Source organism: Chamaea fasciata, unplaced genomic scaffold, assembly GCF_029207755.1.
Source record: "Chamaea fasciata isolate MVZ Bird 193981 ecotype frontalis unplaced genomic scaffold, bChaFas1.0.hap1 SCAF_279, whole genome shotgun sequence".
NCBI lineage: Eukaryota > Metazoa > Chordata > Aves > Passeriformes > Sylviidae > Chamaea > Chamaea fasciata.
The window spans coordinates 40,188-61,222 of NW_027094364.1; the positions used below are offsets into that span (position 1 = coordinate 40,188).

The 21,035-nt window shown below is 59.2% G+C and overlaps 1 protein-coding gene across 1 annotated transcript in view; it reads right to left on the reverse strand.

Annotated features, from left to right (window-relative positions):
* The window catches only part of AGRN (agrin), a 71,632-nt gene that overhangs the window by 25,425 nt on the left and 25,172 nt on the right, over positions 1 to 21,035 (reverse strand). Inside the window, exons 7-18 of the mRNA XM_066208495.1 lie at positions 20,678 to 20,899; positions 17,802 to 17,996; positions 15,556 to 15,756; positions 10,922 to 11,067; positions 10,737 to 10,842; positions 8,333 to 8,446; positions 5,935 to 6,099; positions 5,066 to 5,209; positions 3,455 to 3,579; positions 2,619 to 2,724; positions 641 to 1,012; positions 426 to 566 (exon numbers count right to left, since the gene is read on the reverse strand). Coding sequence (XP_066064592.1) covers positions 426 to 566; positions 641 to 1,012; positions 2,619 to 2,724; positions 3,455 to 3,579; positions 5,066 to 5,209; positions 5,935 to 6,099; positions 8,333 to 8,446; positions 10,737 to 10,842; positions 10,922 to 11,067; positions 15,556 to 15,756; positions 17,802 to 17,996; positions 20,678 to 20,899 — 2,037 coding nt within the window. The remainder of the gene's footprint in view (positions 1 to 425; positions 567 to 640; positions 1,013 to 2,618; positions 2,725 to 3,454; positions 3,580 to 5,065; positions 5,210 to 5,934; positions 6,100 to 8,332; positions 8,447 to 10,736; positions 10,843 to 10,921; positions 11,068 to 15,555; positions 15,757 to 17,801; positions 17,997 to 20,677; positions 20,900 to 21,035) is intronic.

Below are 21,035 nucleotides of genomic sequence, written 5' to 3' on the forward strand. Positions count from 1 at the left end.
GGAAGAATCTGGGACATGGTCCCCGATTCCTGATCCCAGAGTGATCCCAAACCTTTCTCCAGCCCTAAACCCACCCGGGCAGTTCTGTGTCATCCCACCCTGAGAAATCCTCGATTCCTGACCCCAAAGTGACTCCAAACCTTCCCCCAGCCCTAAACCCACCCGGGCAGTTCTGTGTCATCCCACCCTGAGAAATCCCCAACTCCAGACCCCAAAGTGACTCCAAACCTTCCCCCAGCCCCAAACCCACCCGGGCAGTTCTGTGTCATCCCACCCTGAGAAATCCTCGATTCCTGACCCCAAAGTGACCCAAAACCTTCCCCCAGCCCTAAATCCACTCGGGCAGTTCTGTGTCATCCCACCTTGACAGATCCCAACTCCAGACCCCAAAGTGACCCCAAAGCTCCCCGCAGCCCCAAACCCACCCGGGCAGTTGCTCCCCTCGGCGTCGGCGGCGGCGGTTTTGCCGTCGGAGCAGCAGCCCAGGGCGCTGTTGTAGCACGTGGCCCTCTCGATGGCCGGCGTGGCCGTCACCTCCTCCGGCTCCTCCTGCTCCTCCTCCTCACCTGGGGGGACACCCAGGTGACACCTCCGGGCGGCGACGGCCACCACGGAGCCCCTCCCGGGGGGCGGCACTCACCGGCGGATCCCGCCCCGCTGGACTCCTGGTCACCGCTGGTCCCCAAGTCCTGGTCCCCGCTGCCCTCGGCGCTGCCGGACTCGCCGTAGCCCGGCTGGCCGGTGGCCGCCACCACCACGGGCGCGGTGGCCAGCGGCAGGACGGTGGCCTTGTGGCCGTGCCGGGGCGCGCTGGTGGCCGGGCCGGCTGTGGTCACACTCCTGCCGGTGGGGTGGCCTCGCTCCGTGGTGGCTTCTGGCGGTGGCGAGGTGGTGGCCGCCGCGGTGGGCGCTGGGGACAGCGTGGTGGCCCGAGGGGGCGCGGGCAGCAGGGCCGGGGGCGGCGTGGGCAGCGGCGTGGGGGACACCGAGGGGCTGCTGTGGGTCAGGGGCTCTGCGGGGGGACAGCAGAGATCGGGGTGAGGACAGAGGTGGCACAGGGTGACAGACACAGGGGAGGGGTGACAGACACAGGGAGGGGTGACAGACACAGGGGAGGGGTGACAGACACAGGGAAAGGGTGACAGACACAGGGGAGGGGTGACAGACACAGGGGAGGGGTGACAGACACAGGGGAGGGGTGACAGACACAGGGGAGGGGTGACAGACACAGGGAAAGGGTGACAGACACAGGGGAGGGGTGACAAACACAGGGAAAGGGTGACAGACACAGGGGAGGGGTGACAGACACAGGGAAAGGGTGACAGACACAGGGGAGGGGTGACAGACACAGGGGAGGGGTGACAGACACAGGGGAGGGGTGACAGACACAGGGGAGGGGTGACAGACACAGGGAAAGGGTGACAGACACAGGGGAGGGGTGACAGACACAGGGAAAGGGTGACAGACACAGGGGAGGGGTGACAGACACAGGGGAGGGGTGACAGACACAGGGAAAGGGTGACAGACACAGGGGAGGGGTGACAGACACAGCGGAGGGGTGACAAACACAGGGGAGGGGTGACAGACACAGGGAAAGGGTGACAGACACAGGGGAGGGGTGACAGACACAGGGAAAGGGTGACAAACACAGGGGAGGGGTGACAGACACAGGGAAAGGGTGACAGACACAGGGGAGGGGTGACAAACACAGGGGAGGGGTGACAGACACAGGGAAAGGGTGACAGACACAGGGAAAGGGTGACAGACACAGGGGAGGGGTGACAGACACAGGGAAAGGGTGACAGACACAGGGAAAGGGGGTGACAAACACAGCAAAGGGTGACAGACACAGGGGAGGGGTGACAGACACAGGGGAGGGGTGACAGACACAGCGGAGGGGTGACAAACACAGGGAAAGGGTGACAGACACAGGGGAGGGGTGACAAACACAGGGAAAGGGTGACAGACACAGGGGAGGGGTGACAGACACAGGGGAGGGGTGACAAACACAGGGGAGGGGTGACAGACACAGGGAAAGGGTGACAGACACAGGGGAGGGGTGACAGACACAGGGGAGGGGTGACAAACACAGGGGAGGGGTGACAGACACAGGGGAGGGGTGACAGACACAGGGGAGGGGTGACAGACACAGGGGAGGGGTGACAGACACAGGGAAAGGGTGACAGACACAGGGGAGGGGTGACAGACACAGGGGAGGGGTGACAGACACAGGGGAGGGGTGACAGACACAGGGGAGGGGTGACAGACACAGGGGAGGGGTGACAGACACAGGGAAAGGGTGACAGACACAGGGGAGGGGTGACAGACACAGGGAAAGGGTGACAGACACAGGGGAGGGGTGACAAACACAGGGAGGGGTGACAAACACAGGGCGTGTCCCGCAGGGTGGCAGCCAGGGGCAGGGCCAGCTGCGGGACACGGGGGTGGCACTTCCTTGGGGACACTCAGTGTGACACCACCCCAGGGGACACTCAATGTGACACAGTCCTAGTGACAATGGCACTGTCCTGGGGACACTCAAGGTGGCATTACCCCGGGGACACTCGGTGTGGCAGTGCCCAGGTGACACTCAGTGACACCGCCCAGGGGACACTCACCGTGACACTGCCCCAGGTGTTTGACGGTGATGTGCTGGCCCTGCCTGCAGGCGATGGTCTGCAGCTGGCACTGGTCCCCGTAGGTGACGCCGTCGGAGCCACACACCTAGGGACACAGGAGGGGACACCACAGCTGCACCTCGGGGCCCCTCCTGGTGACATCACCGGGGCCAGGGGACGTCTGTGACCTCTGTGTCCCCATTGAGCAGGGAACGAATCCCCGCCTGGTTTGGTGGGGGAAAAGACACCCCAGAACTACCCCAAATGTCCCCAAAAAGGGGGAAGGAGACATCCCAGAACTACCCCAAATGTCCCCAAAAAGGGGGAAGGAGACATCCCAGAACTACCCCAAATGTCCCCAAAAAGGGGGGAGGAGACACCCCAGAACTACCCCAAATGTCCCCAAAAAGGGGGAAGGAGACACCCCAGAACTACCCCAAATGTCCCCAAAAAGGGGGAAGGAGACATCCCAGAACCACCCCAGATGTCCCCAAAAAGGGAACGAGTTCCTGCCTGGTTTTGTGGGGGAGGAAAAAACCTGGAACCACCCCAAATGTCCCCAGAAATGGAACAAATTCCTGCCTGGTTGCGTGGGGGAAAAAACATCCCAGAACCATCCCAAATGTCCCCAAAACCAGAACGAGTTCCCGCCCGGTTTTGAGGAGGAGGAGGAGACACCCCAGAACCACCGCAGGTGTCCCCAGAAATGGAACAAATCCCCGCCTGGTTTTGTGGGAGGGGGAGACACCCCAGAACCACCCCAAAAAGGGAGGAGGAGACACCCCAGAACCACCGCAGGTGTCCCCAGAAGCCCCCCCGAGGCGGTGTCCCCAAACCTTGGTCATGTTGGCCTCGGAGCAGAGCGGGGACGGGCACTCGCAGTGGGCGAAGCCGTTCACCTCCACGCACGAGGCGCCGAAGGCGCAGCTCAGCTCCTGGCACGACCTGGGGGCCGCGGGGTCTGCGAGAGCAGGAGCGGGGAAAACAACCCGGTTAGCAGCCAGAATCCCAGCTAAACAGCAGCCAGAATCCCAAATACACAGGAGCCAAAATCCCAGTTAGACAGGAGCCAGAATCCCAAATATACAGCAGCCAAAATCCCAAATGTACAGGAGCCAGAATCCCAGTTATGCAGGAGCCAAAATACCAGTTATGCAGGACCAAAACCCCCAAATATACAGGACCCAAAACCCCAAACAGGCAGGACCCAAAATCCCAAATAAACAGGACCCAAACCTCAAATATACGGGACCCAAAATCCCAGTTATGCAGGACCCAAAATCCACTTATCCAGAAATCAAAATCCCAGTCATTCAGGACCCAAAACCCCAAAAAAGCAGGACCCCAAATCCCAACCAAATGGGACCTCAAATCCCAACCAAAAGGAACCCAAAATCCCAACCAAACGGGACCCCAAATCCCAACCAAATGGGACCCCAAATCCCAACCAAACGAGACCCCAAATCCCAACCAAATGGGACCTCAAAGCCCAACCAAACCAGACCCCAAAGCCCGACCAAACCAGACCCCAAATCCCAACCAAATGGGACCCCAAAGCCTGACCAAACCAGACCCCAAATCCCAACCAAACAGGACCTCAAATCCCAACCAAACGGGACCCCAAAGCCCGACCAAACGGGACCCCAAATCCCAACCAAACGGGACCCCAAATCCCAACCAAATGGGACCCCAAAGCCTGACCAAACCAGACCCCAAATCCCAACCAAACGGGACCCCAAATCCCAACCAAACGGGACCCCAAATCCCAACCAAATGGGACCCCAAATCCCAACCAAACGGGACCCCAAATCCCAACCAAATGGGACCTCAAAGCCCAACCAAACCAGACCCCAAAGCCCGACCAAACCAGACCCCAAATCCCAACCAAATGGGACCCCAAAGCCTGACCAAACCAGACCCCAAATCCCAACCAAACAGGACCTCAAATCCCAACCAAACGGGACCCCAAAGCCCGACCAAACGGGACCCCAAATCCCAACCAAACGGGACCCCAAATCCCAACCAAATGGGACCTCAAAGCCCAACCAAACCAGACCCCAAAGCCCGACCAAACGGGACTCCAAATCCCAACCAAACGGGACCCCAAATCCCAACCAAATGGGACCCCAAAGCCTGACCAAACCAGACCCCAAATCCCAACCAAACGGGACCTCAGATCCCAACCAAATGGGACCTCAAAGCCCAACCAAACCAGACCCCAAAGCCCGACCAAACCAGACCCCAAATCCCAACCAAATGGGACCCCAAAGCCCGACCAAACCAGACCCCAAATCCCAACCAAATGGGACCCCAAAGCCTGACCAAACCAGACCCCAAATCCCAACCAAACGGGACCTCAAATCCCAACCAAACCAGACCCCAAAGCCCAACCAAACGGGACCCCAAAGCCCGACCAAACGGGACCCCGGAGGCAGCTGTGGCCTCACCCTTCTCGCAGCCCGTGGAGCCCAGTTTGCTGCCGTTGGGGCACTGGTTGCACTTCATGCCCGTGATGCCGGCCCTGCAGGAGCACAGCCCCGTCATCTGCTCGCAGTCGTCCCGCACCGAGCCCACGGGGTCACACTGGCAGGCTGGGGGACGGGGAAACAGTTATGGGGTGGGAAAGGGGGAAATCCCACCGTTATAGGGTGGGGAAGGGGAAAAACCCGTGGGCGGTGTCCCCTCACTGTCACCCAGGGGGTGCCCCATCCCTGTCCCCCCCTTGGGCCGTGTCCCCTCTTCTCGCTGTCACTCAGGGGGTGCCATCCCTGTCCCCTCCTCGGGCCGTGTCCCCTCGCTGAGCTGTCACTCAGGGGGTGACACCCCCATCCCACCTGGGAGCAGTGTCCCCTGGAAATCACTCAAGGGGGGACATCCCTGTCACACTCATGGGCAGCGTCCCCTCCCTGTCCCCCCCTGGGTGTCACACTCAGAGTGTCCCCTCCCTGTCCCCCCCTGGGTGTCACACTCAGAATGTCCCCTCCCTGTCCCCCCCGGGTGTCACACTCAGAGTGTCCCCTCGCTGTCCCCCTGGGCCATGTCCCTGCTGTCCCCCGGTGTGACACACTCAGGGTGTCCCCCCCCGTCCCCCCGGGCCGTGTCCCTGCTGTCCCCCGGTGTGACACACTCAGGGTGTCCCCTCGCCGTCCCCCCCGGGCCGTGTCCCCTGCTGTCCCCCGGTGTGACACACTCAGAGTGTCCCCTCGCCGTCCCCCCGGGCCGTGTCCCCTGCCGTGTCCCGGTGTGACACACTCAGGGTGTCCCCCCCCCCCGTCCCCCCGGGCCGTGTCCCCTGCCGTGTCCCGGTGTGACTCACGCGTGCAGCCGCTGCGGCGGTCGGTGACGATGCCGCGGAAGTCCCAGAAGCCGGGCTCGCAGCGGTCGCACTTGAGGCCGCCCACGCCGGGCTTGCAGGAGCACTGGCCCGTGCCCGGGTCACAGGAGCCGCCGTACGAGCCGTAGGGGTTGCACTGACACGTGCCTGAGGGTGGGGACAGCAGGGGACACCCCTGTGTCACCTGTGTCACCGACTCCGCTCTCATCACTCTCTCCTCCCAGCCTCCTCCCAGGCTGAACCCCGCTCTCATCAACAGCTCCTCTCTCATCAACATCAAAGGGGAAGGAAGCTATTAGATTATTAATATGATTATTAATAATTCATTAAGCAGCAGCTTGATGAAGGGAGGGAGGGAGGGAAGGAAGGCAGCCGAAGACAGACACGGAGGAGACGCTGTCCTTGTCCCGGCGGGAAAGGGACACAAAGGGACACAAAGGGACACTCGGGGAGCGGCGGGGAGGGGGTGTGAGCACATCCCAAGGGCAGGGAAAAGGGAGTATCCATGGATAAACGTGTCCCGGGGGATTCAGGGTGCTCCTTAAGTGGTGATGACCCCCTGGGGACACAGGAGGGACAAACGTGGGACACAGGAGGGACAGAAACTGGGGGGATCTGGGTCCCCGCCAATGGGGGAGCCGAGTCCATGGATTTGGGGCAGGATTTCCATGGGAAATACAAATCCTGGGGAGCTGTGTCCATGGAATGGGGGCAGGATTCCCATCGGAAAAATCAAAGATCATCCCTGCCAGAGCGATGGAAACGCTCCTGTTCCCTGGAGCATCCCCACAGCTCCTGAAACTCTTCCCATTACCCAGCAGTATTTTCCCATTACCCAGCTGTATTTTCCCACTATCCAGCTGTGTTTCCCCGTTATCCAGCTGTGTTTTCCCCTTACCCAGCTGTGTTTTCCCCGTTACCCAGCTGTGTTTTCCCACTATCCAGCTGTGTTTCCCCGTCATCCAGCTGTGTTTTCCCGTCATCCAGCTGTGTTTCCCCGTCATCCAGCTGTGTTTCCCCGTTTCCCAGCTGTGTTTCCCTGTCATCCAGCTGTGTTTCCCCGTCATCCAGCTGTGTTTCCCCGTCATCCAGCTGTGTTTCCCCGTCATCCAGCCCTCCCCCGGCATTATCCCCGCGCGGACTCGCGTCTCCACGGGCTGATGTTTCCCCCCTCCGGCAGCCGCAGCCTCAGCTGCTGAGAGCCTTTCAAAGTGCTGGCTCGCGTAATTAGCGAATAAAATATTAACGAGCCGCCGGCCAGCTCAGCTCCCCGCACAGGGCGTCACCTCGGGCAGGTCCCCGGGTGACACCACGGGATGTTCCTGTCACCCAGGCAGGTGGCAATCCCTGAGCAGTGGATTCTCAGCCTCCCTGGCAGCTGCTGACTCTTTCCCCAAGGAAAAACTTCCTCAAGAAAGTTCCTTTCCCGAAACAATCCTGGCAAACAACTCTCCTTCCTCCAAACAACCTTTCTCCAGGGGGGGTTTTGCTGTTTCTCTGCTTTAACCCACGGGATCAGGGAGGTGTCGTTCCTGTTCACCCCAATCCCGTTAAATCTGTGTGGGAACACCTTATAAAAAGTAGCAAAAATCAGACAATAAAAGCTTTTTCTCTGTGCTCTTTGCCTGCTGAAATATTTGGAGTCCCTCATCTTTCTCTGGTGTCCTGCAGCGCCAGACTCCAGCAGCTCCTGCACTCCAAAGGGATTTAGGGCTGGGAGGTGGCTCAGGGAGTTTGGGAAGGACGAGAGGATCACCAACAGCAGCAGTGGGAGGACGCGGGCAGGTGGGGTCAGGCCCTTCTCCCAGGGGACAAGGGACATGAAGGACAGGACCAGAGGGAGGCTCAGGTCGGATATTTGGGACGATTTGTTCACTCAGGGAGTGGTTTGTGGAGTTTTTGGGATGAGCTGCCCCGGGAAGTGCTGGAATCACCAAACCCCCTCCGGATGTGGCACTTGGGGACACGATTTTGCGGCGACCACCAGGGTGCCACAACTCAGGGCTCAACACCCCAGGATTTACACCCGGGGAGCAGCCAGGACCCCAAACTGCGGCCCTGATCTTTTTCATCCTTCTGACGTTTGCGTTTCCGTCGCGAAGTTCCTCACAGACTTTCGCGCAAACAAAGCGACGTTTTCATTCCTTTTTTGAGGAGGGACAATCGATGGACCTCTAGTTTGACCAGCGTGGTCGGAGAGGCGTCAACCTCATCGGTCCAACCCATAATCCTTGCCCAAAAATCTACATGAACCCAAGTAAGAAAATAAACTTCCCCCTTTTCGCCCCGACTGCGCGCGTGTCGTTCGTTTCGTGTCCTACAGCGACCCCAAACCCGCCCTGCAGGTCCCTTCCCGGGTGTCCCCTTGGGTGGCACTCACTGGGACATCCGGCAGCTCCCACGCCCAGCGCCAGGGTGACGTTGTCGGGGCAGCAGCCGTAGACGGTCTGGCTGCAGTGCACGACCAGCAGCGGCGGCGGGGTGGTGGCCAGGGCTGCAGGGAGGGGACAGGGACACACACAGAGGTCACTTTGGGGTCAGGGATCCAGCAGTGGTGGCCAGGGCTGCAGGGAGGGGACAGGGACACACACAGAGGTCACTTTGGGGTCAGGGATCCAGCAGCGGTGGCCAGGGCTGCAGGGAGGGGACAGGGACACACACAGGGGTGTCACTTTGGGGTCAGGGATCCAGCAGCGGTGGCCAGGGCTGCAGGGAGGGGACAGGGACACACACAGGGGTGTCACTTTGGGGTCAGGGATCCAGCAGTGGTGGCCAGGGCTGCAGGGAGGGGACAGGGACACACACAGAGGTCACTTTGGGGTCAGGGATCCAGCAGTGGTGGCCAGGGCTGCAGGGAGGGGACAGGGACACACACAGAGGTCACTTTGGGGTCAGGGATCCAGCAGTGGTGGCAGGGTGGTGGCCAGGGCTGCAGGGAGGGGACAGGGACACACACAGAGGTCACTTTGGGGTCAGGGATCCAGCAGCGGTGGCCAGGGCTGCAGGGAGGGGACAGGGACACACACAGGGGTCACTTTGGGGTCAGGGATCCAGCAGTGGTGGCCAGGGCTGCAGGGAGGGGACAGGGACACACACAGAGGTCACTTTGGGGTCAGGGATCCAGCAGTGGTGGCAGGGTGGTGGCCAGGGCTGCAGGGAGGGGACAGGGACACACACAGGGGTGTCACTTTGGGGTCAGGGATCCAGCAGTGGTGGCCAGGGCTGCAGGGAGGGGACAGGGACACACACAGGGGTCACTTTGGGGTCAGGGATCCAGCAGTGGTGGCCAGGGCTGCAGGGAGGGGACAGGGACACACACAGAGGTCACTTTGGGGTCAGGGATCCAGCAGTGGTGGCCAGGGCTGCAGGGAGGGGACAGGGACACACACAGGGGTGTCACTTTGGGGTCAGGGATCCAGCAGTGGTGGCCAGGGCTGCAGGGAGGGGACAGGGACACACACAGAGGTCACTTTGGGGTCAGGGATCCAGCAGTGGTGGCCAGGGCTGCAGGGAGGGGACAGGGACACACACAGAGGTCACTTTGGGGTCAGGGATCCAGCAGTGGTGGCCAGGGCTGCAGGGAGGGGACAGGGACACACACAGAGGTCACTTTGGGGTCAGGGATCCAGCAGTGGTGGCCAGGGCTGCAGGGAGGGGACAGGGACACACACAGAGGTCACTTTGGGGTCAGGGATCCAGCAGTGGTGGCAGGGTGGTGGCCAGGGCTGCAGGGAGGGGACAGGGACACACACAGGGGTGTCACTTTGGGGTCAGGGATCCAGCAGTGGTGGCCAGGGCTGCAGGGAGGGGACAGGGACACACACAGGGGTCACTTTGGGGTCAGGGATCCAGCAGTGGTGGCCAGGGCTGCAGGGAGGGGACAGGGACACACACAGAGGTCACTTTGGGGTCAGGGATCCAGCAGTGGTGGCCAGGGCTGCAGGGAGGGGACAGGGACACACACAGGGGTCACTTTGGGGTCAGGGATCCAGCAGCGGTGGCCAGGGCTGCAGGGAGGGGACAGGGACACACACAGAGGTCACTTTGGGGTCAGGGATCCAGCAGTGGTGGCAGGGTGGTGGCCAGGGCTGCAGGGAGGGGACAAGGACACACACAGGGGTGTCACTTTGGGGTCAGGGATCCTGCAGCGGGTCAGGAAATCCCAGGGGAGGTGGTGGCCAGGGGATAGGGGATGGGGACAGGACAGGGACAGGGACAGGGACTGGGAGCAGTGCCTGCTGCTTCCCGGGGAAAGGGCACTGGGGACACCAGGGGACACAGCCAGGGACAGATCCAGGGGCAAACCCAGGGACACACCCAGGGACACACCCAGCCAGGAGGAGGGGCTTTCTTCAGGGGACACACCTGGGGACACACCTGGGGACACACCTGGGGACGTACCCGGGGACACACCCGGGGACATACTTGGGGACACACCTGGGGACACACTTGGGGACACACCTGGGGATGTACCCGGGGACATACTTGGGACACACCTGGGGACACACCTGGCGATGTACCCGGGGACACACCTGGGGACACACCTGGGGACACACCTGGGGACACACCTGGGGACACACCCGGGGACATACTTGGGGACACACCCTGCAGGGAGGCGTGGCTTCCCTCAGGGGACACCCCCAGGGATACACCCAGTGACACACTTGGGGACACACACAGGGACACTCCCAGACAGGAACGGTGGCTGCCCTGGAGGAACACACCTGGGGACACACCCAATGACACACCCACCAGGGGGGCGTGGCCTCCCCCAGGTCACTCACCCCGACACGCTCCCTGGCTGGTGACGAAGAGCTCCTGGCGTTTCTCGCACCGCGTCTTCTTCAGCTCGCACTCGTTGGCGTAGGTGACGCCGTCGGAGCCACACACCTGCCACCACGGCCAGGGGACAGCTCAGGGCTGAGCCCGGGGAGGGGAGGGGACAGCGGGGGGACGGCAGGGGGCTCACCGGGCTGCGGGGCACGGCCAGGCAGGTGAAGTCGCACACGCAGGGCTCGTCCTCGGCGTCCTCGTCCCACCAGCCCCCGAACTGCCGGCACCGCTCCTGCTCGCACTCGCTGCCGTCCCCTGAGCCCGAGCCCCCCGAGCCGCACTCTGGGGACGGGGACAGCCCACGGTGACACCGGGGTCACCAATGGGCTCCCCCAGAGTGACACCGGGGTCACCAATGGGCTCCCCCCATGGTGACACCGGGGTCACCAATGGGCTCCCCCAGAGTGACACCGGGGTCACCAATGGGCTCCCCCCACGGTGACACCGGGGACACCAATGGGCTCCCCCAGAGTGACACCGGGGTCACCAATGGGCTCCCCCAGAGTGACACCGGGGACACCAATGGGCTCCCCCATGGTGACACCGGGGTCACCAATGGGCTCCCCCAGAGTGACACCGAGGACACCAATGGGCTCCCCCCATGGTGACACCGGGGACACCAATGGGCTCCCCCAGAGTGACACCGGGGACACCAATGGGCTCCCCCCACGGTGACACCGGGGACAACAATGGGCTCCCCCAGAGTGACACCGGGGTCACCAATGGGCTCCCCCAGAGTGACACCGAGGACACCAATGGGCTCCCCCCATGGTGACACCGCGGTCACCAATGGGCTCCCCCCATGGTGACACCGGGGACACCAATGGGCTCCCCCAGAGTGACACCGGGGACACCAATGGGCTCCCCCAGAGTGACACCGGGGTCACCAATGGGCTCCCCCCATGGTGACACCGGGGACACCAATGGGCTCCCCCAGAGTGACACCGGGGTCACCAATGGGCTCCCCCAGAGTGACACCGGGAACACCAATGGGCTCCCCCCATGGTGACACCGGGGTCACCAATGGGCTCCCCCAGAGTGACACCGCGGTCACCAATGGGCTCCCCCCATGGTGACACCGGGGACACCAATGGGCTCCCCCAGAGTGACACCGGGGACACCAATGGGCTCCCCCAGAGTGACACCGGGGTCACCAATGGGCTCCCCCATGGTGACACCGCGGTCACCAATGGGCTCCCCCAGAGTGACACCGGGAACACCAATGGGCTCCCCCAGAGTGACACCGGGGTCACCAATGGGCTCCCCCCATGGTGACACCGGGGACACCAATGGGCTCCCCCCATGGTGACACTGGGGACACCAATGGGCTCCCCCCACGGTGACACCGCGGTCACCAATGGGCTCCCCCATGGTGACACCGGGGACACCAATGGGCTCCCCCAGAGTGACACCGGGGTCACCAATGGGCTCCCCCAGAGTGACACCGGGGTCACCAATGGGCTCCCCCGCACTCTTCCATCTTAGGAGGATGTGAGCCAGTTCCTCAAGAAACGGAACTATTTTCTTTTTTATTTTGAGCTATTTTTTATTTTTTTCTTTTTTGAGCCTTTCCTCAAGAAATGGAACTGTTTTCTATTTTTTTAGCTGGTTCCTCAAGAAATGGAGCTATTTTCTATTTTTTTTTTTTTTTGAGTTATTTTCTATTTTTTTGAGCCCTTCCTCAAGAAGGAAAGAATTAATAAAGGAAAGGATTAATAAACGCCGAGTCCGGACACAAAACCTGCGAGTCCTTTGCGTTAATCCCAGGTCTACCATGAAGATAAAGAAGATAAAACCCCCACAAGGATCCCAGTGCCCAGGGCGGGGCAGATGTCCCCGTGCTGCCACGGGGGCTGTGACAATCCGAGTGGCTTTAGCAGGTGGCCCCAGCTCCTCCTCCCGCGGCAGGAGCCAAGCCAGGGTCACCCAGCTGCCAGCAGGGACAGCTGCCACTGCCTTTGGGGGCCATTTTCCCTCTCCAAACCCACCCCGGGTGAATTTTCCCTCTCCAAATCCATCCTGGGTGAATTTTCCCTCTCCAAATCCATCCTGGGTGAATTTTCCCTCTCCAATCCCACCCTGGGTGAATTTTCCCTCTCCAAATCCATCCTGGGTGAATTTTCCCTCTCCAATCCCACCCCGGGTGAATTTTCCCTCTCCAAATCCATCCTGGGTGAATTTTCCCTCTCCAATTCCATCCCAGGGTAAAATTTCCCTCTCCAATCTCATCCCTGGGTTAATTTTCCCTCTCCAAATCCATCCCGGGTGAATTTTCCCTCTCCAATCCCACCCCAGGCGAATTTTCTCTCTACAAACCCTTCCCTGGGTGAATTTTCCCTCTCCAATCCCACCCTGGGTGAATTTTCCCTCTCCAATCCCACCTCGGGTGAATTTTCCCTCTCCAATCCCATCCTTGGGTGAATTTTCTCTCTCCAAACCCATCCCTGGGTGAATTTTCCCTCTCCAATCCCACCCCAGGCGAATTTTCTCTCTCCAAACCCTTCCCTGGGTGAATTTTCCCTCTCCAATCCCACCCCGGGTGAATTTTCCCTCTCCAACCCCACCCCGGGTGAATTTTCCCTCTCCAATCCCACCCCGGGTGAATTTTCCCTCTCCAATCCCACCCCGGGTGAATTTTCCCTCTCCAATCCCACCCCGAGTGAATTTTCCCTCTCCAATCCCACCTCGGGTGAATTTTCCCTCTCCAATCCCATCCTTGGGTGAATTTTCTCTCTCCAAACCCATCCCTGGGTGAATTTTCCCTCTCCAATCCCACCCCAGGCGAATTTTCTCTCTCCAAACCCTTCCCTGGGTGAATTTTCCCTCTCCAATCCCACCCCGGGTGAATTTTCCCTCTCCAACCCCACCCCGGGTGAATTTTCCCTCTCCAATCCCACCCCGGGTGAATTTTCCCTCTCCAATCCCACCCCGGGTGAATTTTCCCTCTCCAATCCCACCCCGGGTGAATTTTCCCTCTCCAATCCCACCCCGGGTGAATTTTCCCTCTCCAATCCCACCCCGGGTGAATTTTCCCTCTCCAATCCCACCCCGGGTGAATTTTCCCTCTCCAATCCCACCCCGGGTGAATTTTCCCTCTCCAATCCCACCCCGGGTGAATTTTCCCTCTCCAATCCCACCCCGGGTGAATTTTCCCTCTCCAATCCCACCCCGGGTGAATTTTCCCTCTCCAATCCCACCCCGGGTGAATTTTCCCTCTCCAACCCCACCCCGGGTGAATTTCCGTGCAGCTCCTTTCCCCCATCCCCACCCCACCGTGCACGGGGCGATTGCGGATAACTTGGAGCTGGGGAAGGAACGGGGTTTGGAATGTGGGACTTGGCAGCGGTTTGGGATCACGCCCTGAGGCCCTGCAGGATGCTCCAAGCTCCATCAGCAGCAGAGACGTGGCGGATTTCAAAGAGGAGAAGGCAAACGGAACGGGGGGAGGGAAGGGGAACCTGGCCCTCTCTACGGCGTGATCAAAGCCCGGGCTTTGGCATCACACAGAGAATTATTCAGGCGCGGGGGACAGAACCCGAAATCCCCCGAGCAGGGCAGCGATCAAACACCCAGCTCTGCCTCTTTTCCCCCATCCCAGGGAAACCTCTCAGCGCTCTGCGCCAGCCGGAATTTCCACAGATTCCCCCGGAGCGGGAAAACTCGGCAGGGTTCTGGATTTTTTTTTTTTTTTTTTTTTTTTTTTAGGATCACCAAGCGAGGTAGAGCCGACCCCAAAAAGCTTCCCTGAGCCAACAGAGCCCCGGGATGGGCTGGGGTGGAAGGGACCCTAAAGATCATCCAGCCCCAAAACCCTCCCAGGGGCTGGGGCGGCTTTGGAGAGGGAAAGTTAAAATTGACCCGGGGATGGCATTGGAGAGGGAAAATTTTTGGGGTCTCCCAGGGCACAGAGGGGCAGCAGGGCTGGCACGGGACCTGCTGTTCTGGGGTTTTTGGGGTCTCCCAGGGCACATAGGGTCAGCGGGGCTGGCACAGGACCTGCTGTTCTGGGGTTTTTGGGGTCTCCCAGGGCACATAGGGTCAGCGGGGCTGGCACAGGACCTGCTGTTCTGGGGTTTTTGGGGTCACCCAGAGCACAGAGGGGCAGCGGGGCTGGCACAGGACCTGCTGTTCTGGGGTTTTTGGGGTCTCCCAGGGCACATAGGGTCAGCGGGGCTGGCACAGGACCTGCTGTTCTGGGGTTTTTGGGGTCTCCCAGGGCACAGAGGGGCAGCAGGGCTGGCACAGGACCTGCTGTTCTGGGGTTTTTGGGGTCACCCAGAGCACAGAGGGGCAGCGGGGCTGGCACAGGACCTGCTGTTCTGGGGTTTTTGGGGTCTCCCAGGGCACAGAGGGGCAGCAGGGCTGGCACAGGACCTGCTGTTTTGGGGTTTTTGGGGTCTCCCAGGGCACAGAGGGTCAGCGGGGCTGGCACAGGACCTGCTGTTCTGGGGTTTTTGGGGTCTCCCAGGGCACATAGGGTCAGCGGGGCTGGCACAGGACCTGCTGTTCTGGGGTTTTTGGGGTCTCCCAGGGCACAGAGGGGCAGCAGGGCTGGCACAGGACCTGCTGTTCTGGGGTTTTTGGGGTCTCCCAGGGCACAGAGGGGCAGCAGGGCTGGCACAGGACCTGCTGTTCTGGGGCATTTTGGAGGTTTTTGGGGTCCCACAGGACACAAGAGCACAACCAGCCGCACTCCCACCAGCCCACCCACGTCCCTCCCGCCCTTTCCCCGCCTCCAGGACCCACAAAAAGAAACAGGACCCAACCTACCGTCCTCGCAGGGTCCCGTCCTGGCCACCTCGATGCTCTTCTGCAGCCGGCACGAGGCCACCTGCAGCTGGCAGGGGCTGGGGTAGGTGACGCCGTCGGTGCCGCACACCGGGGCGGGCGGCTGGCGCTGGCACCGCGGGCACACGCACTGCCCGTCCACGCAGCGGCTCCCGAAGGAGCACACCGAGCTGCCACACGACTCTGGGGGACAGCGAGGGGACAAGGCCGGTCACCCCTGGCGGCCGCCGGGGCTGGGGACACGATTGTCACGTTGTTTGTTGTCTAATTAATGTGAAATGGGGGTGAGCGCGCTGAGCGCTTTGGGGTTTGCAGCAGGAAAAAATCCCATTAAATCATTTATTTTAGAGGTCTCCTTCCCTCATTGTTCCCCTCAGCCAACCCTGGTGGCCACCAGTGCTGTCACAGAGTTGGGGACACGATTGCCACGTTGTTTGTTGTCTAATTAATGTGAAATCGGGGTGAGCGCGCTGAGCGTTTTGGGGTTTGCAGCAGGAAAAAATCCCATTAAAAAAAAAATTTTTCGGAGTCCCCTTCACTCATCTTTCCCCTCAGCCAACCCTGGTGGCCACCAATGTTGGGGACACGATTGTCACATTATTTAATTCGTGTAATATCGGGGTGTGCGCCCTGAGCGTTCTGGGGTTTGCAGCAGCTTTTTCCGGAGGGGAAAAAAAAAATCCCACTGAATTATTTATTCTCCCTCATCCTTCCCCAGATGCACGGAGAATCTCACCCCAGAGCACCAGCCCCAGCTGGACGGGGTTTTTTAATGGGGTTTGAATCATCATCATGGCTTTTCTCCTAATGAAGAAGCCGAGCAAGGCTTTTAATTCATTAAGAAATTAGCCCAGACAGGTCCCCGGGCTGGGGACGGGGAGGAAAGGCAGGAACAAAGAGGAATCGAGCCCAGGGGATGGAGGGGAGGGGAAGGATCAAACAGCCCCGTGCCCTCAGCCCTGCTGCTGGCTGTTAACACGTTTTTACCCTAATTCGGCCCCGCCGACGTTAATCCAATTTCTTTGCTTGGCTCAGACAAACAACACGAGGGGGGGAAAGAAACCCCAAACCCAGCTGGGGCTAAAAAGCGGCTGGAAAACCCCAAAACACCCGAATACACCGAAAACAAAAGGGAAAACCACCCAGCACAAGGTGCACAGCCCCAAACCTGCCTCTCCCCAGCAGGGCCGAGCATCCTCTCCCCGCTCAGGGTACCAGAGACACTGGGAGGGGGCTAAAAAACCCAAACCCATCTGGAAAACCCCAAAACACCCAACTCCACCAAAAACAAAAGGGAAAACCACCCAGCACAAGGCGCCCAACCCCAAACTCATCTGGAAAACCCCAAAACAGCCTCAAAACACCAAAAACAAAAGGGAAAACCACCCAGGACAAGGCACCCAACCCAAAACCCATCTGGAAAACCCCAAAACACCCAACTACACCAAAAACAAAAGGGAAAACCACCCAGGACAGGGTGCCCAACCCCAAACCCATCTGGAAAACCCCAAAACACCCAACTACACCAAAAACAAAAGGGAAAACCACCCAGGACAGGGTGTCCAACCCCAAACCCATCTGGAAAACCCCAAAACAGCCTCAAAACACCAAAAACAAAAGGGAAAACCACCCAGGACAAGGCATCCAACCCAAAACCCATCTGGAAAACCCCAAAACACCCAACTACACCAAAAACAAAAGGGAAAACCACCCAGGACAGGGTGCCCAGCCCCAAACTCATCTGGAAAACCCCAAAACAGCCTCAAAACACCAAAAACGAAAGGGAAAACCACCCAGGACAGGGTGCCCAACCCCAAACCCATCTGGAAAACCCCAAAACACCCAACTACACCAAAAACAAAAGGGAAAACCACCCAGCACAAGGCGCCCAACCCCAAACTCATCTGGAAAACCCCAAAACAGCCTCAAAACACCAAAAACAAAAGGGAAAACCACCCAGGACAAGGCATCCAACCCAAAACCCATCTGGAAAACCCCAAAACACCCAACTACACCAAAAACAAAAGGGAAAACCACCCAGGACAGGGTGCCCAGCCCAAAACCCATCTGGAAAACCCCAAAACACCCAACTACACCAAAAACGAAAGGGAAAACCACGCAGCACAAGGCGCCCAACCCCTCCGCTCCGCAGCGGGACGGCGCATCCTCTCCCCGCTCAGGGTGCCGCAGCCGCAGGCGGGGAGGGAGGGGACGGCGGCGACACTCACTGCAGCGTCCCTGCGCGGCCACGCGGATGTCCCTCTGCTGGGTGCAGGCGCGGACGTGCAGCTCGCACTCGCTGCCGTAGGTGAGGCCGTCGGTGCCGCAGACGGGCTGCGCCGAGGGCACGCACTCGGTGGGGCACACGCAGCGCCCGCTCTCCGCCTCGCAGATGGCCCCGAACCGGCACTGCCCGCAGCGCTCTGCACGGCGGGGGAGAAAAAAAAAAAAGGCCAAAAGAATCAAAAATTCGGATTAAAACAGCGAGGGAAGGCGTTGCTGGATCGTTGAGGGGTGGTGCGCGTAGCCCTCGTTCTGTGCCTGAAGTCTTTTGGGTTTTTGCATTTTTTTTTTTCCCCCCTAGGGAATTTTTTGTAAAGAGGAGAAGTGTTTTTGTAGTTGTATTATGTTTACATCCTTCTGTAGCTGTATTATGTTTATATTCTTTCCCTGGGAGGGATTTCTCCTCGCCGTCCCTCTGCTCTGACCAATGTGAGTGAAGAGGTTTTGTCTTTGTGTCACCCATCACGCTGGTCTGTGTGAAATGGGGTAAAAGGGATGTAACAGTATAAAATACTATAAAAATAGATTATATATATATATATAATATAAATATATATATTATATATATAATATGCAATATATATATATCATACACGATAAGAGCTCTAAACCCAAATAACGCAGGAATAAAAGCTCCACACCCAAATATTGCCGAATTAAAAGCTCTGAACCCGAATATTGCCGAATTAAAAGCTCTGAACCCGAGTAATGCTGAATTAAAAGCTCTGAACCCAAATAATGCTGAATTAAAAGCTCTGAACCCAAATAATGCCGAATTAAAAGCTCTGAACCCGAATATTGCCGAATTAAGCGCTCTCTGCACCCTCCCTCCCCCAGCAGCAGCACGGTGAGAGGAAGGGACGTCGGGGCAGGGAGGAAGAAGAGAGGCAAGAACTCCTCCTAAAAGCCACCAGGGGAAGGGGCTGAGATGTCACTGTCTCCGTGGCTGCTCCAGCCAAAGAGCACAAATAAATAAATCAGTTTCAAGGGCAGGGAGGCAGCAGATTCCCGCAGGAGGACGAGGTGGGAAAGGAGGAATTCCACCTTCAGCCCGATTACGTCGCTGCGTGCAGGTGGAACATCACACCCCACACATTTTTTTGGGGAGGGGGGTGGGAAAAACCTGGGTTTTGTTTCTTGTTAAAAACGTCGCTCCCCGAGCAGCTCTCCCTCCTGTCAGGAGGCAGCAGCCTGCACATCCCCTGGCTCTCCTGGGTATTCAGTGATTCATCCTCCCCTCCCCACACCTCCCTCCCCTCCCTGCCGCTCATTTCACCGGGAATTTGGCTCCGAGGCGCTTCCTTCTCCTGCCTTTTCTCTTTCACACAGCAGCTGCTGCCTTGGCACGGGGGAGGAGGAGGAGGCGCCGACCCCCTGCTCGGGTTCCTGCTGTTGGCCGGGAGGTTTTTATCCTGGCTTGGAGGTTTTTATCCTGGCCTGGAGGTTTTTATCCTGGCCTGGAGGTTTTTATCCTAGCGTGGAAGATTTTATCCTGCCCTGGAAGTTTTTATCCTGGTCTGGAGGTTTTTATCCTGCCCTGGAGGTTTTTATCCTAGTGTGGAAGATTTCATCCTGCCCTGGAGGTTTTTATCCTGCCCTGGAGGTTTTTATCCTAGCGTGGAAGATTTCATCCTGCCCTGGAGGTTTTCATCCTGCCCTGGAGGTTTTTATCCTGGTTTGGAGGTTTTAATCCTGCCCGGGAAGTTTTTTATCCTAGCGTGGAAGATTTCATCCTGCCCTGGAAGGTTTTATCCTGGCCTGGAGGTTTTAATCCGTTTATTCCCCTGGAGGGCCCCTTGTTCTTGACCCTGATGTCCTTTTGGGCACACCACCACCACCGCAACTCCGTCCCTTATCACAAGACCCCTTGCCCTCGACCCTGATGTCCTTTTGGGGTCACCACCATCACCCCAACCCTGCCCCTTACAACAAGACCCCATGTCCCTGACCCTGCTGTCCTTTTGGGGTCACCAGCAGCACTCCAAGGCCGTCCCTTATCACAAGACCCCTTGCCCCTGACCCTGCTGTCCTTTTGGGGACACCCCCACCACCCCAACCCCATCTCTTGCCCCTGACCCTGCTGTCCTTTTGGGGACACCACCATCACCCCAATTCCACCCCTTACCACAAAGCCCTTTGCCCTTCACCTTGATGTCCCTTTTGGGGACACCGCCACCACCCCAAGGCCGTCCCTTATCCCAAGACCCCTTGCCCCTGACCCTGCTGTCCTTTTGGGGACACCAGCAGCACCCCAACCCTGTCCCTTACAACAAGACCCCATGTCCTTGACCCTGCTGTCCTTTTGGGAACACCCCCACCACCCCAAGGCCGTCCCTTATCACAAGACCCCTTCTTGTTGACCCTGCTGTCCTTTTGGGAACACCTCCACCACCCCAATTCCACCCCTTACCACAAAGCCCTTTGCCCTTGACCTTGATGTCCCTTTTGGGGACACCACCACCACCCCAACCCCATCTCTTGCCCCTGACCCTCTGTCCCTTTGGGGACACCCCCACCACCCCAACTCCGTCCCTTATCCCAAGACCCCTTGCCCTTGACCCTGATGTCCTTTTGGGAACACCACCGCCACCCCAACTCCGTCCCTTATCCCAAGACCCCTTGCCCCTGACCCTGCTGTCCCTTTGGGGACACCGCCACCACCCCAACTCCATCCCTTATCCCAAGACCCCTCGCCCCTGACCCTGCTGTCCCTTTGGGGACACCGCCACCACCCCAAGGCCGTCCCTTATCCCAAGACCCCTTGCCCCTGACCCTGCTGTCCCTTTGGGGACACCGCCACCACCCCAAGGCCGTCCCTTACCGCAGGGCCCCTTGTGTTTGACCGCGATGTGTGTCTGCAGGCGGCAGGCCATGGCGTGCAGCTCGCAGGGGTTGCCGTAGGTGCGCAGGTCGGTGCCGCACACGGGGTCGTAGCGGCCCTGGCACTGCTGCTGGCACTCGCACGCGGCCTGCTGGTTCTTCACCACGCAGCTGGCGCCGAACGAGCACTCCACGCTCAGGCACGGGCTGGGGGCGCCCAGGTCTGGGGAAGGCACAGGGTGGGTTTGTTATTTTATTGGTGATTTTTTTGTAATTTTTTTTTGGGGGGGGGAGGGATTGTTAGTGAGTGGAAATTTCAAAATTTGGGGAAAAAAATTCAATTTTTTTTTTTGAATTGG